Source organism: Telmatherina bonti, assembly GCF_933228915.1.
Source record: "Telmatherina bonti genome assembly, chromosome: 6".
Classification (NCBI taxonomy): Eukaryota; Metazoa; Chordata; class Actinopteri; order Atheriniformes; family Telmatherinidae; genus Telmatherina; species Telmatherina bonti.
In genome coordinates this window covers 28,020,188-28,037,687 of record NC_136624.1, presented here as the reverse complement: position 1 = coordinate 28,037,687, position 17,500 = coordinate 28,020,188, and the positions used below count along the sequence as shown (strand labels likewise).

At 39.4% G+C, this 17,500-nt stretch overlaps 2 protein-coding genes across 2 annotated transcripts in view; one reads left to right on the top strand and one right to left on the bottom strand.

Annotated features, from left to right (window-relative positions):
• The window catches only part of mon1bb (MON1 secretory trafficking family member Bb), a 6,490-nt gene extending 2,732 nt beyond the window's left edge, over positions 1–3,758 (top strand). Inside the window, exons 4-6 of the mRNA XM_079241542.1 lie at positions 1–578; positions 1,036–1,183; positions 2,528–3,758. The exon at positions 1–578 is cut by the window's left edge and continues 215 nt beyond it. Coding sequence (XP_079097668.1) covers positions 1–578; positions 1,036–1,183; positions 2,528–2,755 — 954 coding nt within the window. The 3' untranslated portion in view covers positions 2,756–3,758. The remainder of the gene's footprint in view (positions 579–1,035; positions 1,184–2,527) is intronic.
• Positions 3,759–4,412: 654 nt separating this feature from the next.
• brpf3a (bromodomain and PHD finger containing, 3a) lies at positions 4,413–16,838 on the bottom strand. The gene is made up of 13 exons (XM_079243006.1): positions 16,565–16,838; positions 13,689–15,204; positions 13,301–13,457; positions 12,073–12,204; positions 11,660–11,788; positions 11,250–11,562; positions 10,814–11,152; positions 9,982–10,533; positions 9,828–9,900; positions 7,731–7,813; positions 7,475–7,572; positions 6,192–6,346; positions 4,413–6,103 (listed from the first exon to the last, which is right to left on the bottom strand). The coding sequence occupies exons 2-13, from the start codon at positions 15,185–15,187 to the stop codon at positions 5,920–5,922; spliced, it is 3,714 nt and encodes a 1,237-aa protein (XP_079099132.1). The 5' UTR covers positions 15,188–15,204; positions 16,565–16,838; the 3' UTR covers positions 4,413–5,919.
• Between the last annotated feature and the right edge of the window lie 662 nt (positions 16,839–17,500).

Genomic DNA, 17,500 nt, shown 5'->3' with positions numbered 1-17,500 from the left:
GGGCTTCTGAACTTGGTCGACTCCGACCCAAGCTTTCTGCTTGCAGCAGTTCATTGCTTGCCTCTAGCTTCTTCTCTCAGGGACTCTCTCAGCCAGATCCTCCAGAAAGCAATCACACCCAATCTGGTTTTCTCCATCCTCATCGCCAAGAATCAGCTGCTAACCATCGTCCAAGAGAAGACCGTCATCGAGGACACGAGGCTGGAGCCAGCCGACGTTCACCTTCTACTTAACCTCATTGGAGCCTCCTCTGCTTTTCAGGCTGGAGAGATCTGGACTCCCATCTGCCTCCCGCTATTCAACCCTGACTGTTACTTTTATGCATACATTTCTTACCTGGACCCTCCAGAATGCACTGTTTGTTTGCTGCTGCTCTCGACAGACAAGGAAGCTTTCTATGCTGTCGCTGAGTGCAAGAGAAAGATAGAGGAGGCCATGGCGGCTCAGAACTCCCTGAGCCTCATTGCCAAAGCGCAGTCATACAGCGTGAGTCAGGTGGGCGTCTCAGACCTCAGACACTTCATGTACAAGCCCTTTGATGTGCCAGACAACTACCGCCAGCTCACTCAGTTCACCAGGTTTGTGTTTTCGTCGCCACAGTTTATGATGCATTACATCATAAGCTTAGATAAAGCCTGTGATTAAAAAAAAAAAAAAAAAGAAGAAGTAGATGTACCTTTTTTGCATGAGTGATTATGATACAAAAGCCCATAAATGTTATGAAGGAACGCAAACAGTTGTGTATTTTTTATGCAGTTTACATTTGGAGTAAGATTTTTTAAACAGAGCTTGCATTCAAAAAGTTAATCTATCATAGATCTTCATTTGTCTTCATAGGTAAAATTAGTTTGAATAATATTGTAGCAACAATGTAAAGACTAACTGTAAAAACCATCTCGCCTCCTGTAGTGGAACATGTTCCTGTAATTATTGCAGCTCAGACTGGAGTAGTCTACAAGTGAATTCTTTTAGATTCTCTCTCTGCATTAAAGGTTCTGAACTTCATAGTCATCTTTGTGTGTAACCTGTCTGTAGCCCAGAGATGGAAGCACCATACAGCAGCGAAGAGGAGAAAATGCGACTCCTGGATCTTTACCGTTATATGCACAGCCGGATCCATAGCACCTCACGACCCCTCAAGCTCATCTACCATGTTGCAGAGAGGGAAACTCTGCTGGCCTGGGTTTGTAGTTATCTCATTATTACCATGACACATAAATATGTTTGACACCCCCCTCCCTTCATATGCTGGTGAAACTTTAGAGATGGTCCTTTTAAATATCACCTCTCTCTTAAACGAATTCTTTAATGTGAATTATTTGATTTTAGATAATCAGATTGATTGTTTCTTTAACTGAAATGTTGCTGGGCAACAACATGCCAGTTATTCATACAGATGCTTCACCTCCAACTTTCAACTTTATATCCTGTTTGTGATATGAGAGAGGTTTGTGATAAACTTGGGTGTTGATTGGTTGTGTTTTTAAGATGCAAAACTGTTGTTTTTATTATATAAAGCACACAAAGGTAGATCCATCATGTTAAACTGTTTATTACAAGGAAACTAACCTAGCTAATTCTGTCCAGTCTTGGCAGAAAAACTATGGAAGTGCTTAAATGTTGTGAAAATGTTTAGGTTTTAGTGATTACTTAGAGATGTTCTTTTTCTGGTGCAGATTAAATGCACATAATTCATCTTTAACTTGTTAAAATACCAAGAATAGTTCATTAATTTTTTTTTTTTTTTTTTTTTTAAATGGAGACAAAATTACACATCTAGACTCAAAAGTCCCCACACACCAGTTTGAGGTGATTCTTAACCTCTAAGGGAAAAGTGACAATGAAACACATTTCATTGGCTGCCCCTTAACAGGCTGTGGACTAGACTGCTTTTGGGAGCCATCAGCAACATTTTGTCGAACTTCTCTTTGGATTGTAGTTTACTGATTTCCTGCCACAGACTGCTATGTACAGAATCTACATATTTTTGATTTGGTTCATGTCCGGGTTTTGGGAAAGGTCCTTCAGGAGTTTAATGTTACTCTGCTTTAAACCACTAGTTTTACTGTTTGGAGTCATTTTCTTGTTTCAACACAAAGTGTGTCCAGCTATCAAGCTGATGGTTTGACATGATACTGAATAAATCTGAGGTAGTCTTCCTTCTTCCACTGCCATACAAAGCATGACGAGTTAGTTGCACATCGTTCTTTAGATCTACTCGCCTCTGCCTCTTTGTTTGCTGCTGTCTCTGTTCTGGTGCTCACCTGCAAACTCTCAAGTTGAGATTTTATGCTGAAGGTAGATTTCAGAGTTAATTTGTGTGTAGTTATCCTGATTGTTTCCATTCATTATCCCTGAGCTCAGATTGCCTGCTCCAGTTTAATGTTTAATAAATAAACATTAGTCTCAGTCTTATTGACAAACCTGACAAGATGGAGAATAAATGCATTTAATATAGTATGAGCTAAACTGTCAAAGACTGCTTCTCATTTTGACCTTAAATCTCTTGTTTTTCTCTTCATGCTAGGTAACGAGTAAATTTGAGCTGTACACCTGCTTCAGCCCCCTGGTGACAAAGACCTGTGCCATTACAGCCATCACTAAGCTTCTAAGATGGATTAAAAAGGAGGAGGACCGTCTCTTCATAAGATACCCCCCAAAGTATTCAACTACTCCAAACCCCAGCAAAAGCTCTAAGGGCGGCAAATCGGACCAGCAGGATTCCACAGATAACGGCTTCTTATCTCTTCTATAGGACTCTGTTAGCACCACTAATAATAGCTCTGCCTCATTCAACAATAGCTTCTACACTGGTTCCTGGTGGTTTTTGAATCCTCTTTTGACACTTATTGAACTGGACAGACTGGCTACACGAACAAAACACTACATTTTACACTATTTAAGTACTGGTTTCTTGTATTATTCCTTTGCCTGGAAAAGAAAGCATGTCATCGTCTGACTGCTTTCTTACAGGAACAGTCAGGGAAGTGCAGCGTTAGTACATTTTAAACTGAATACTGGTAGAAGATAATTATGTGATATTTAAAGTTTTTATATGGTTTTAATACAGCAACAAGAGAGAAAATAGTTTTCTCCTGGGCAGTGACTGTATCATACAGATGACCGTTCATTCATTTGCTGTTCATGTTCTTTGTCTGTTTGTTGTGTGAGTTAATATAAAGCAAAATGTTAAGTTAAACTACCTTTTTTGTTGTCAAACTAGGTCAGATATATGTTGTCCTCAGATAAAATATCCTGATGTTACAGAACAGATGCAAAGGAGAATGAATAGTTTTGTCTGTGGAATCAAGTTAAACTGGAATAACTACAACTGGAAAAGCTGGAAGAGGGATGGAAGGGTGTGATCTTTAACGAATATGATCGTCCATCCCTGCAAAAGAATTTGAAAACATGATGCTTCATATTCTGCTGCTATTTCTGTTCAGATGAGATCAAGGTTAAAAGATTTATTTGTTGTGCATTTGGCATAAAACAAGAAACCCCATCCTGGTCACTGTTCACTGTTACAAGCTGAACTGAAAGAAGCCCAGCTTTCCCAGTCTCTCGACCATGTTTTAAGCTCATACGTTGTTCTCTGGAGATCATCTTAGACCTTATGAAGTGACTTCAGGTGACTTTTTCAGATAAGTTTTCTAAATATGATCTATAAAAAAAGTAGCCTGGTCCTTGTCTTCAGAGGAATTTCATGTCAAATCAAGTCTTAACAGTGTGTCTGTAGTGTCAGAAAAATAAATCCAAGATTGCACAAACCTGCAGTTGTCATAATTAAGAGTATAGAGAAAATCTGTATCAGAAATATTTAATGGATTTTGTAGTGACACGTTTTTTTTAGGTCGGACTTTAATATGTTTAAAAGATAACCAGATAATTTAGCTTTCATTTCCATAAGAGAGCTGAGGCAGTTAAGACTTCCCTTATGGCCTATAAGCTGTGGTCAGAGCAGAGTTTGAGTTGAAAATGTAATCATGGGAAATGTGGTTATAGGCAAGCATTTCATTCAGTGATAGTCAATATAATTACAACTCATTAGGGCTTCATTTGCCCTGGTTAGTTAAATATACTGAAAGTATAACTGCATCAGTAAAAAGAAATACTAGCATTTGCTGGACTGACCTGTAGGCCAGCCGGGCCTTCTTTATACACATAGCACCGTTCCTTGTCAGTTATTACAACAAAGTTTGATTTAAAAAAAATAAAAGTGATGGCTAAACTTGAGATGTAAAGGTGGGAAATGAATCAAATAGCTGCTTGTGAGTAATTCTCATGAAAAACACACCATATGCAGTTGTTTCAAACAGCATTTATTCTTGAGTGAGAAAATATTGTCTCAGGCAGACTAAAGATCTTGCAGTACATTTTAAATGACAAGATCAAAAATCTCCTGTACCGCCAAAGGGGAAAGAATGAAAAAAAAGATTTGTACGCCTGTTCAGACACTGCTGCCTACAGAGTTAAGGTCTTGTGCCAACTCACTTGTACAGAATATGTTCTGTCAACATGTTGAATACCATCACTATTACAAAGAGTTACTTAGCATCATACATAAATCTTTTCAATATTTTTATCTTTTTTTTTAAATAACACTCTTGACTGCCACAAATTATAAATTAAAATCTATATTTGATTTTGCATTCCTTAAATTATTTCATGTAAGCGAATATAAACATACATTTACATATTTACAAAACTATACACATGCACTTTTACTACATTGAGGTTGTATACATACATGTATAAGCTATACACAAACACACTCACACACACACGGCCATGTATATGGCTCCAGGAGTTTCCCAATCCATGTCCTTTTAAACCAGACCATTTGTGCTTTTCAAGTCTTATTGAACAGCAAGGCTGGTAAACAAATGCAAGCTGTTCAGTGAGTTAATGCAGTAGATTTATCTGCTTCATCTCTGTGGTGGTTTCATGTCTTACCGAAACAGATAGCTACACCAGCCACACCATTACTCCAGTAGCAATTCAGTCCTACAAAGGCTGGGGTCCTGCAGGTTTTTAATGTCTCACTGCTCCAACACACCTGACTCAAACTGATGAGTCATTGTGGAAAACTTCATTAACTGTCGGATCCATTTAATTTGAGTCAGGCATGTTGGACCAGGGATAAGTTGCCAGGACCAGGACCGAACCAAGTTGCTCTGCCCCGCTATAATACAGTTTCACAATATGGAAAAATAAGCAAACACCTTTAAAGTCTCACCAACAATACATCATAGCTGGACTAAACGTTCAAGACTGTGTGTTGGCAACCACGGAAATTAAATTTGTTATTTTCTGCCAAGTGATTCTCAGAATAAAGCTATAAATTACACTTGGAATCAAATATTGAGATGGTCATATGATGATGAGCATCATCTTCAAATAGATTTGTTTTCATTCATTGAAAAAATAAATACTACAATCAGCTTAATTAATGTAGATTATACTAACAATCATATGGAACTCTTTGTTTTTACCCACAGCTGTCCAGCAGATGTCCATAGAGTCCAGGTATGACGCCAGTGTTAAAAGTGCTACTTTAACACTTCTTTACATACAGTGAACATTTCAATACAGTCATATATTTCTAATTAGGACAATCCCTTTTACAAATAAACAGTTACATCTCTGTCAACCAAGTCTTTACCCTTTTTGGCCTAAAATAAAAACTTTATTTGTAACAGTGGTTTTGGAAAACCTTAAGAAAAATCAATAACAAATGGATCTACAAAAGTCTTTGAGCAGTTTTTTCCCTCCATTTTAAAAAACAGCACAACAATTTTATGCTGAAAACCTTCCAAAATGTTCTTTTACTTTCCTGCGTTTTATAAGAGCATTAATGTAGCTTCTGTACATAAAACCCGGCGGCTTGTGTGGGATGATAAAAATCTTAAATAAAATTTATATAAAATTGGAGGGAGTAAAGTTAAGATTTCCTCTCACGTGATTTAAATGCACTATGGCCCGGTCATATGCAGTGTGTACAGACTTGCGAACGCTGGGTTTCTTGCCTTCCATCAAGCGAAGTTTGTCTACAGTGTCATCCATCCCCAGTGGCAGTAGTTTGTTGCGAGGGAGCCATTGCCTAAAAAAAAACAAGATAGACCATTTTAACAATTAACTTGATTCCTGTTTTGTTTCTAATTCAGCATGAAATTCTCCCGGGATCTTACCAAGTTCTTTTGGTGTCAAAAAAGAGAACTAAGAAGAGTTTTTCCCCTTCCTCAGTTTGTCTCCATTCTCCTAGTTTGAGCACCTCCACGGGAGGCACTGGGATGGGGATACCATTGTGGAGGAGTCCTTCCTGAGGCATGTCTGGATCAACAATCTGCAACAGAGGATCATGTCAGCCACAGTGTACTCCATCCCTTCAGAGTTATCAATGTGTAGGTACAGTACTCTGCAAATGTCTTGAGCCACTACATACTGTATTCTTATATACAGTATATTGCCAGGAAATCCATAAAAGATGCAATGATTTTTTAAAAAAACATAAGAAAAGGAAATATGTTATGTAAGGCCAAAGTTAGCAGGATTTTTAAGCTTGAAGCCACCAGCTTGGAAGTTGATGTGTCTGCCTTCATTTTCTAACAGCCAGAATCCTCTGAAACGAGCTTTTATTGTCATTGATTTAAGCAGTTTTCAGGGATATTTCTCCAAGCTTCATGATGGACCTTCAAAAGCTCTACTGTAGTGTTTCTGGACTTTTTTTTCCCCTTTTCTGTCTACATGATCCTATACTGTTTCAATAATGTTAAGGTCCAGGTTTTGGGATTGAATTAATCCCACTAGAAGATCTATTGCCATTTATTTTCAGTTCAATTGTTTGGCAACACCAAAGCCCTTTCTCCTTAAAATAACCCTTTGGCATTCGCTCTTCCATGGAGACCATTTGTCATTAGTCTTCAGTGAAAAGTGGTAGCACAGTGGTGTGTACATAGTTTTTAAATCCTCCCTGTATTCAGTTTTATTAAAATTTATGGCTATACCACCACGCTGGTATATGTCAAGTTCTGAGCATATCTTTAAAAAAAAAAAAAAAAAAAAAGCACGTTCTTGGTGCAAACATGCTATGTCAGTCAAATGTTTCCATTTTTGGCATTTTTTATAGATGTAGGTAGGTCAACACCACATTTGTTCAATTGTTTTCTAATGTTTTTCTTAAACCCGTGTTACGTGTCCCAAATCAAACAACAATAAACACGTTCTTGTGAAAATAATGAAGTACAAAAACTAGATCAAAAATGTGGGAAAAAAAAGAAAAGAAACTAATGTCCAAGAAAAAAACTTGGAAAAACTTCAGAAATCCTGGAGAATTTTTGTTTAAGACCACTTAAAAAGATGACAACAAAGTCTGGCTTCTTTGAAGCAACATATAAAGACATGAAGCTTAGCTCAAGGCCTTTACACAGTGCTGTAAATAATAAACCATGAAACGAATTCCAATTTTTTTTACCATTGCTGGGTAGGAAGGATATCCTCTACATTTGGCCCAAACTAGATCCAATGGTGAAAGCTCAGTCTCGCTGTCTAAAGTGAGAAGTGTAGACTTCCCTGTGAACAGGATGTTCCAGTATTTTCAGTGAACATTTAATCATGACAGCTGTCGAACTCAAAGTGTTTTTGTTTTTGTGAATATTATTATATGAGGATTGGAGCACAAAAGAAACCCACATATCACTGTATTTGTATTGCTTTGTCATGATACACACCTGACCCAGAGATGTCTCCATTCTCTTTGTTAGGAACTTTAGCCAAAGCTGGTTTACCCCGACTCCGTTTGGGAGGGGAAACACTACAGTTCAGAGGAGAAAGAAGAAACAGATGTGGCTCATTGATAGTTTAGTTTTGAATTATTAGAAAAAGGAGACAATTCACAAGTTAATAATTTTTAAGAGCACAAGTTTAATGCAAGAACACTGATTTATATTTAATCTAATATTTAGTTCTTTCTTACTTTTTAAAGATTGCTTGTTTTTTGTTTTTTTATTTAAAAAAGGATTAATCCAACCTAGAACTGCACTAACTTGTACTAGCTTTTTTTTATTTTTTTTTTTATTAGCTTATAATCAAGTGAATTCATTATACATACAAGAAATTCAGAATGAAACTCATTCATTCTGAATTTGATCCCTGCAACACGTTCCAAAAAAGCTGGGACGGGGCTACAAAAGCCTGGGAGAGTTGAGGAATGTGCAAAAACACCCGTTTGGAACGTTACACAGGTAAACAAGTTTTCTGTAAACAGGTGAGTATCATGATTGGGTATTAAAGCAGAATCCACAAAATGATTTTTCACCACTTTCTGAACAACTGCCTGACCAAACAGTCCCAACAGTTTAGAAACGTTTCTCAGTATACAATTGCAAAGAATTTAGGGATTTCATCATCTACAGTCCATAGTACTGAAAGATTCAGAGAATCTGGAGATATCTTTCATGTAAGCAGCAAGATTTAAAGCAAACACTGAATGCCTGCATCATTAAAAACCAACATTATGTGAAAGATATTACCACATGAGCATGGGAACACTTCAGAAAACCAGTGTGAATTAACAGTTTGTTTTAAGATCTACAAGTGCAAGTTACAACTCCGCCATGCAAAGCAAAAGCCATTAATCAGCAACACCACTGGCTTCTCTGCACCCGAGCTCAGATGCACCCATGCAAAGTTTGCTGCGGTCTGACGAGTCCATATTTCAAATTGTTTTTTTGGAAATCATGGAAAAAGAAAATGACTATCCAGGTTGTTATGAGTGCAAATTATAACAGCCAACATCTGTAATGGTATGAGAGTGTGTTAGTGCCCATGGCATGGTGAACTTGCACATCTGTGAAGGAACCTTGGCTGTTTTGGAGACACGTGTGCTGCTAATCGAGCAATCTTCTTATTTCAGCAAGAAAATACCAAGCTGCATTATCTACGTTACAACAACACAGCTTCACAGTGAAAGAGTGTCCTGCCTGCAGTCCAGATCTGTCTCCCACTGAAAATGTGTGGCTCATTATGAAGCGCAAAATATGACAACAGAAACTGTTGAGACTGAAGTTGTACATCAAGCAAGAATTCAAAACTATTTTCACCTACAAAGCAAAAATTAGTGTCCTTAGTTTCCAAATGTTTATCTAAAGTTATCAAAAGGAAAGGTGATAAAACACAGTGGTAAGCATGCCCATATCAAAGTTTTTTAAAAAAATCAAATTTCCAAAAAAGCTTTTTTGTAAAAAAAAAAAAAAAAAAAAAGCCATCAAATTCCAACTAAGTGAATCTTTCAAAACAAAGAAAAAAGTGGATTTAATTGAATATATGTTAAAAGGGATTTGAAAATAATTGTGTTCTGTTTTTATTTATGTTTCACACAAGATCTCAAGTTGTAAATGTAATTTTATATAGGATGTTTGAAGCTAAACTAATGAGGAGGTTTGTGTAAAACAACTGCAGACAATGTCAGCTGGAGAAGTAACAATTATAGGTGTGAAAATATTACAACCTACATTCACTAAGATTTGTCAAACTGGTGACAAACAAACCTGCATCTATTGGCAGCTGAAACGCATTGCCTCATCCAGCAGAATGCAGCAAAAAAATGTAACACTTAAATATGTATCTACAATATTAGTTTTGCATTAAGTTTGTTTTCCATGCAGTGTTTTAAGTTTCATAACAAAGTTTAAAATTCATGTGTGTTTTCCATGTAAAAAATGAGCGCATGGCTCATAGCAAGGGCTTCTCCTTCCAGAATATCTAAGTGCTACTTGTTGTCTAAAGCAGCAACACTGCAATCAATACATCTGTGAACCCATACTCACGTTAGGTTGGGGTCATCATCATCATCATCTTCTTCATCCTGGTCTGTAGAGGTGTGCTTTCCATTTGTCAGACCTAGCAAAACCACAAATTAAATGGTGACAAAGACAAGCTTGATGGAAAACAGTAACCAGGGAGTAACCTTCCCTGCTTTACCTTCTTCTCTGGGTGTTGGAAGAGGTTTGTCGGTTTCGCTCTCAGAGCTGGGGCCTCTGGATCTTAGGTGGTGTGCGGAAGGAGAGGACGGTACAGGAGAGGCGTTTGGAGTAGGAGGTAAGGTGGTGATGTTAACACAGGGTGAATTCGGCCTGGCAGGAGTGATATCCAACCCATTGGTTTTACCCTCGGAGGTTTTCCCATTCTGCTGTGGAGGGGACTTATTTTTTGCCAATCGAGCCCCATTTTTAGCTTTCTTAAACAGAACAGAGGTACGACGGCCAACTCCAACGAGAGGCAGAGGTGGGGGTGAGCCGAGCGGTGTAACTTCATGAACAGCTTCTGGTTTTGAAGATGGCGTTTCTCCTACTTCTGCTTCTTCTTCACCTTGGCTTTTGCTTCCACTACGAGATGACCTCTGGCGCTTGTAGGAACGCCCTGGTGACCTCCTTCCTCCTGTAACTATGCCCAGGACGGGGGGCTCCAGAGGGGCATCTCCTGGTAGGGGTGATGATACTGGACAGGTAAGCTCCAGAACAGGTGGAGAATCATCTAAGAGAAAAGGAAAAGAGAAAATAAATTACATTACTCTAAAAGAGAAACTTGAAATGATTAAGATGATTTAAGCAAACTCTTTACTGGTTACATCTTTTCCAGTAAGAGTACTGCTGCATATACATCTGTGTTTTATAGATGTCACCAGAAAAGCTCTGGGGAGGTTCCTTGTTGGGTGGTGAAAACATTTATTTGACCTCAACGCATTTTATAAATCATCATCAAATAGATACAAAGGCAAAGAAAAAATAATAATTGCTAGTGAAAAATATGTCACCTGTCTCAGAGTTTAACACTGCAGTCAAAGGCCCATTGTCAACATTTGCCTTCTCTTTTTTCTTCTCTTTCTGCTCCTCTTCCTCCACCCCCTCCTCTTCTCCCTCTTCATCTTGGCTGTCATCCTCCCTCTCATTGCCATTCACAGATGGAGCATTTTGCTGCTGCTGGTTCATCTTCTGTCTCAGAGCATTGATCTCTCTGCGCAGCAGCCTGATGCGCTTGGTGCGACCACCGCTAGTGCGCATGGAAGTGACCAAGTCCAGTTTATCCAACAAGGCCTTGAGTTGCTCGTCTGTGGTTAGGTGCAGTCTGTTCTCTGGATCCAGGAGAGAATCAACTGAGGAGAGGCACAAATAGGGAAAAGGAATAAAGGTGAACAGATGAAGTATGTGGGTTATGTTCAGGAAAGTGCAGGTACTTCCTTCTCAACTCACCCTCATCCCACGTACAGTGGTAGAAGCCATGTTTATTTGGTGCCTCTGGAAGGTGCATGCCGGTGTTTGGGTCCAGGCCAATGCTCTGGGACTGTCTGTGTGCGTGACGGAGAACGGCTCCCCCCACCTCCCGTAGTTGTAATGCTGCTTTGTGGAACATGGTGTCCTTTGAGTTGTACTTGAGGCAGTTGGAGATCATGAGATCAAAGTCCTTCTCCAAATCTGCAATGGAGCAATAGGCATGTCCCTCCAGTTTGGCACGCATGGTGGAGAAGTCCATGGGTTGGGATATAAACTCCAGGTAATCTGGGACCTCAGATAAACATAAAATAAGAATGTCAGCTCAAACCAGCACAATGTTGGAGGATCGGGTGTGTATTTCAAGAAGGCTGTTTTTTAACTGCACCAACCTCTGACAGATTGACGGGCTGAGAGAAAATTTTGGCTGTGTCTTTCTCCTGTAATTGGTCCAGGGTGGTTCGCAGAAGAACCAATGCAGGAGTCAGCTTCAGTTCAAGGGCAGCCTGCTGGATTTTCATCTGGTGGTGATGACATAAACAAATTGAGAAGAGCAGAGTGAACACAAGCGAACTCCACAAGGTTTGAATGACAAATAATGCACAGAGAAATACAAAAACTGTGTCCATAAATTCATTAAACAAATTAATTCCACGGTTAAATTTTTAACAAGTATTTTCACTGTCAAAATAATTTAATATCCAGTGGTAATTATTTACCAGAACAGAACATAAAAAATTATAATCATCCATGATAATCCCATACATGACTGTGTATCATGTCTTAAACTTCCAGATTGATTCACCTGTTCTCTCTTTAGCCTCTCTCTCTTGCGAATGAGTTCCACCAAAAGCCGGGCTCTTTCCAGGTCTTGTCTCAACTTCTGCCAGTATCGTAGCTCCTCTCTTGCAGCGCTCAGCTTCTCATCAGGCTCCCGCTGAACATCCAAGCAAATAAACAAGAAACTGAACTTATTATTTAATTTTCCCCAATTAACACTATGATTAAACCGGATGCAACAGCAGCCTATTTTTAATTGTGTTTCACCAGGTGTTACACTTATGGGGAGAAGGTTAGGTTACAGGTAACCTAAAAGGGAGTAAATGTTGTATAAAATGATCTTTAACTGAAATATAATCTTTGTATGTGTATTCTTATAGATTATATTTATTAGTCATAACAACTATGAATCCTTTATAACGACACCTTGACACAGTATCTCAAAGATCCCCATGCAGGGACACAACAAGAACTGTGAAGTACAATGTGGATACTTTCCCATTAGTCTCAAGGACATGTCGACATGTAGATAAAAACAGCAGCCCTCTGACTGATAGACAAACACTTTACCTCCTGAACTATGGCTGCCACTAGTTTATGAACACATTTGTTCATTTTATTGCAAGTACACTGCATATGCATTGGAGTAACCTTTACTGCTATAAGTGGATTTTATGTTTGCATGGACAACCTTTAAAAAGAGCTTTTAAATCTCACGATTTACTTATTTTTGTAGTTTAAACCAAAGTTTAAAAAAGTTTAAAAAAAATCTAAATGTGAGACAAACACATTAACAGTTTCTTCTTGCAGACAAAGATTTAAGGTGATAGTTTTTTGGGTTTTTTATTACTTTGACATATTTTGACTGTCCACTGCAGTCTGAGGAAGACTGCAGTGGACAGTCAAAACATGTCAATGTAAAAAGAAGAAAAAGAAAGAAATCTTCTACTTTAATCTTTGTCTGAAAGAAGAAACTGGTAATATATTAAGAAAGAACACATAATGAACCTTTTGAGCGGTTATGAAGTGTGAAGCTGTTTAATTTCAGTAACCTTTTAGACATCAATAACAGGTCACAGTTATTAATTTCTGTTAAGAATAGCAAAACCACATGTTCTTATTTTGTAGGTAAAAAAAGTGCCTCCACAAAACACTGCATTTAAGAAAAACTACATCATTATAACATGCAGGTCCTATACTTAAGTATAATTATCATTGTTTAGAATAGAGCAGCAGCCTATAGCTTAACTCACCTGCTCTGCAGTCCTGTGAGCCTGTAGATGCGAATGAAGTCGGCGGATTAAAGGCATGCCATTTCGGGACTGTCGCTTCAGTAACCAGTAGTTGTGAAGCCTCTGCATGAACTGATTTTTTCTCTGGACTTCAACTCCTGTGCAGATCTTGTTCAGCCTGTAATGAACAGTAAAATAATTGTAAATTAAAATCTGGGAGGAATTGAGCAATGCAGACAATAACACCATTAAATGTAGAATTTATAAAAAGATAATCTAAAATATTAATGAATATCTATAAAATGATGTACTGGATTGTAATTTCGTTAATTATCTCTTTAAGGCAAGAAAAACTACAACCGATTGCGTATTGCAGGTATGCAAATCTGACAGTATGCAAATATCCCACCTGTGAGAGGGAATCTGAGGTACAAGAAGGACAGGAACAGTAGAGCGACGTGTTGACCCTGATCCTTTTGTATTCTTCTTTTTCTGGCCTTTGGTTGCCTTTTTGTTTGTTGGCGAGGGAGGACTTTGAGTATATGATCTCTGACCCCGATTACCCCTTCCTCCTACCAGCCTTCCCTCCACCGACTCATCTCCAGATCCGTCCCTCCGAGACCCAACAGGAGAGTGATGCTCACAGTATGCAGTTTTCTTTACAGAGAAGGTGGTGCCGTTAACGCCAGTCTCTCGGACAGGGTCTATCTTCATAAACAAACCGGCCTTCTGGGCGCAGGTGACGTGAAAAGCTCTGTAACAGTTGGCTTTGTGGCACTGAATGGACGCCCCCCTGCCTTTCTGCTTGCACAGGTAGCAGGTGAGCTTCCAGCGAGCAGGAGGGATATTTTTTACACCCTCAACAGGCTCCAAGAATACTGTGTTAGCAAAGCAAACCTCAGGGATCCATATGGCACAGACAACATGAGCCCACCGCCCGTCACTCGTTTGTTTGAAGGCACCTCCTCGGTTTGGGCAGAGCACACAGTCTACAGGGCGGGAGGGGGACTGCAAGCAGCAGCGGCACAGCCACTGGCCTTCAGGTACGTAGGGCACACCGTAGCACTCTTGGTGGACAGCCAGGTTGCAGATGTCGCAGAACAAGATGACATTACTGTTCAGACATTCATCATCCAAACAGACGCAGCAGAAGGCGTCCTCGTCTACAGCGCTCTGAGACAGAGCCTGGCTGCGAGACTCTAAGATGGACTCCCTCTCCAGGCGGTCAATCAGAAGCTCAAACGTGTCTGGAGATACAGACGCATGGCCGTCAGATACTCTCTTTTGGTTCACCATCTCCAGCCAGGCCAGGTCCTCCTCGTCCATGTCGTACTCCGCTACAGCGTCCTGCTCTTCCCCAGACTTTTCTATGTAACGGTAGTAGGCTGCTGGGAGAGGGGGTGCCTCTGAAGGGGAAGATGAACTCAACACACGGAAGATGGGCTCAGGAAGAGGGCTTTGGTGAGAGGGGTGCTGGAAAGAATGAGTAGATCCTGTGTGTTGCTGCGAGCCAGATCGTTGGTTCTGGTGTGATGTATTTTTACCGCTCCTCTTGCTTTTACTGTTTGAAGGTTTCCGACATGATTTGCTTTTGCTCTGCGTTTGCTCGCTGTTCTCCTTGTTGCTGTTGCACTCAGCAATGTCCTGAGCCATCATCTCGTCCTCTGTAATAACTGGCAGAGCATCTGTAATGTTAATGCGATGGAGCCTTCCATCAAGGTCTACTTCCACTATTTTCTGGGCCTGAGCATATGTCAAAGTCTCCCTGGATGGAGAGAGTTGTAGTCTGTAAGGTGAGGGGGGTCGTAGCTGACCAGACCTGCCCCTTCCCCTACCTCTGCCTCGGCCCCTTCCCATGTTATGTCCTTTAACAACTCTCTTGCATTCCCACCTTCTCAACTTCCGCATGGGGCTTTCCCAGCTTCCTAACAGATAGAGAGGAAGAAAAAGCACTTGATGATACATTTGCTGAATCAACAGTTTTTTTTACTTTGTGGAAATATTTAAAAAGCTGCTGTATATGCATATGGGAAAATAACTGGAAGACATACTAGCTTGGATGGAAACCAGAGTCTGTAATCTTTATAATGACCCGTTTGGTTTTAGCATAAAGTGTAAGCAGATTGAGTATTCTGAAAAATAAAGCATGTGTTACAAATACTATTTACAATGTAACAAGCAAGTCAAATTCATGTAATGTTGGTACTCTCTAGTAGAAAAGATAAAATATATTTCTATCTTGCACAGTTCTGTACAACATTGTGTATGTGAAAGGTTTATGGCATGGCTGGATTTTGCCAATGAACTTATAAATAATACAACTTTAATTCACAAATTACCAATTCAATATGATTTCTGATTTAGTTTAACAGACATAAAGCTTCACATACCTGCAAGGAACAAACATACATTAAAAGGTCAACCACAGGATTTTATTCAATTATATTCATAATCATTCAATCTGTGTCTGTTTTACAATGAAACACTTTTAAAGCAACCCCCCCCCCCCAAAAAAAAACCAAAACAAAAAAAACAAGAAGCCAAAACTTTGACAACTGCAAGAAATGATAAAATGTTACATTTAATCACGAATAATCATTATATAATGTGAGAATTTTTGACGTAAAAGCTTTAAATTATAACAATGCGCTTTTTATGCATTTTACTTTTGACATAATAATAAATTAGTGAAAAGGGGTAAACTCGGTGCTCTGTATTAATAAAAATGTTACCTCAAGCACCCTTGCTGCACAAACACAGCAACAGTCACTTTTCCTGCATGCATGCGTCCGTGCATCTATGTCCTCTCTCTATTGGCTCAATAAGAAATCTGTAACACTGCTCTGTGTCCGACAGACCAATCAAAAGCGAGAACCGTGTTTTTCTTTCCTTGTTGCTCTCCATGGTAGGTTGTGAAGCGCTAAATACCAGCCCGAGTATCTAACATCTGTCAGCCATTTTAAGCGCACAACAGCAGAGGCAACGCTGGTATTGCAAGTTGATTAGAAGCCCAGTTATACATGCAAACTGCAACCAGACAGCAAATGCTCTCTGTGCACCATGCATTCACGCATTAATTAATGGTATGTATATATTAGGTCACGACACAGCAAGTGAGCAACGTTGCAGGTATTTCTTTGTGCTCCAGACCCCTGCAAAGAGGCTGCCTCTTGCTGATGTGATAACGTTTCTCGGTCGGACAGGACACACGGATGTCGTCTGACAGGGCGGTACAATTCTTAAACGATACTGATAACACAGATACAAACCACCAGACTCGTTTACCTTGACAAGTCGGCCTCTATAGTGCGAATCCCGAACAGAAAAACTGCGCCTGGCTAAATGTCAGCTAGTGACAGACTCCGACCGAGGCGGACATGCTAGCCGTTAGCTTAGCTAGCCGGTAATTTCGGGAGCGACATCTTCAGCGCTTCACCTCGACGTCGCCGGTTCGGTTCATCAAACCAGTTCGACCTGGTTTCATTGCTTGGAGTTAAAACTTTGAAATGGTGGTAGTGAGAAGGTTCTGGACAGAGAAAATCCGAAGATATCAGATTAATGTTCCTTGGATGAGGCTAAATATTCAGTCAAGATGGCTTGAAAAATACGCCCCTTTAGAAAAAACCACCTCAGCCAATTGTAGGTCCCCGGTTTACCTCGCACGCGACGCGCACCGGTTTGTGGTTGGTCCGCGCCACTAACCGACTTCACCAGACTCGTCCTGGAGCTCATCACAGAGGAAAAGAGATGAGAAAAACAATCATATTTGTTGCGCGCCTTCTGGCCTCTTATCACCCTAATTCTGAAGAAGGGAAATCAAACGATCCTCCAAGTGGATCTTCTAAAGATTCAGTTTTGTCTGAGTCTTTTAATGGCTCATTCATTTGAATCCGGTTTATTTAAAACCTGCAGGACAACCACCATCTATTTTCTTTTTCTCTCTCTTTTTTTAAAATTTATTATATTTATTATGTTTATTATTAAACATTCATACCTAGACGTGTAACCTAAATTAAAAACCATTGAAAAAAAAACCAGCTATTCAATAAACGAAAAAAAGCTAAATAACTTATTTGATGTGCTCTGCAGTTGTTCAAATACAAATATAGGTTATAGCCATCTCCATTGTTACTTATTGTACTGCCTGTAACAGTTTATCTAAAACAAAATGCAGAAACAACAGACTTGTGATGCTGTCAATGCAAATTTGTGAAAGCCAAC

Excerpts from the sequence above, each read along its gene's own strand:
- brpf3a (XM_079243006.1), bottom strand. The coding sequence starts at position 15,187 with ATGCGGAAGTTGAGAAGGTGGGAATGCAAGAGAGTTGTTAAAGGACAT. Across the intron at positions 12,205-13,300 it reads CTCACAGGACTGCAGAGCAG|CGGGAGCCTGATGAGAAGCT; the intron begins GTGAGTTAAGCT and ends TTGGATGTTCAG. Across the intron at positions 11,563-11,659 it reads AGCCCGTCAATCTGTCAGAG|GTCCCAGATTACCTGGAGTT; the intron begins GTTGGTGCAGTT and ends TGTTTATCTGAG.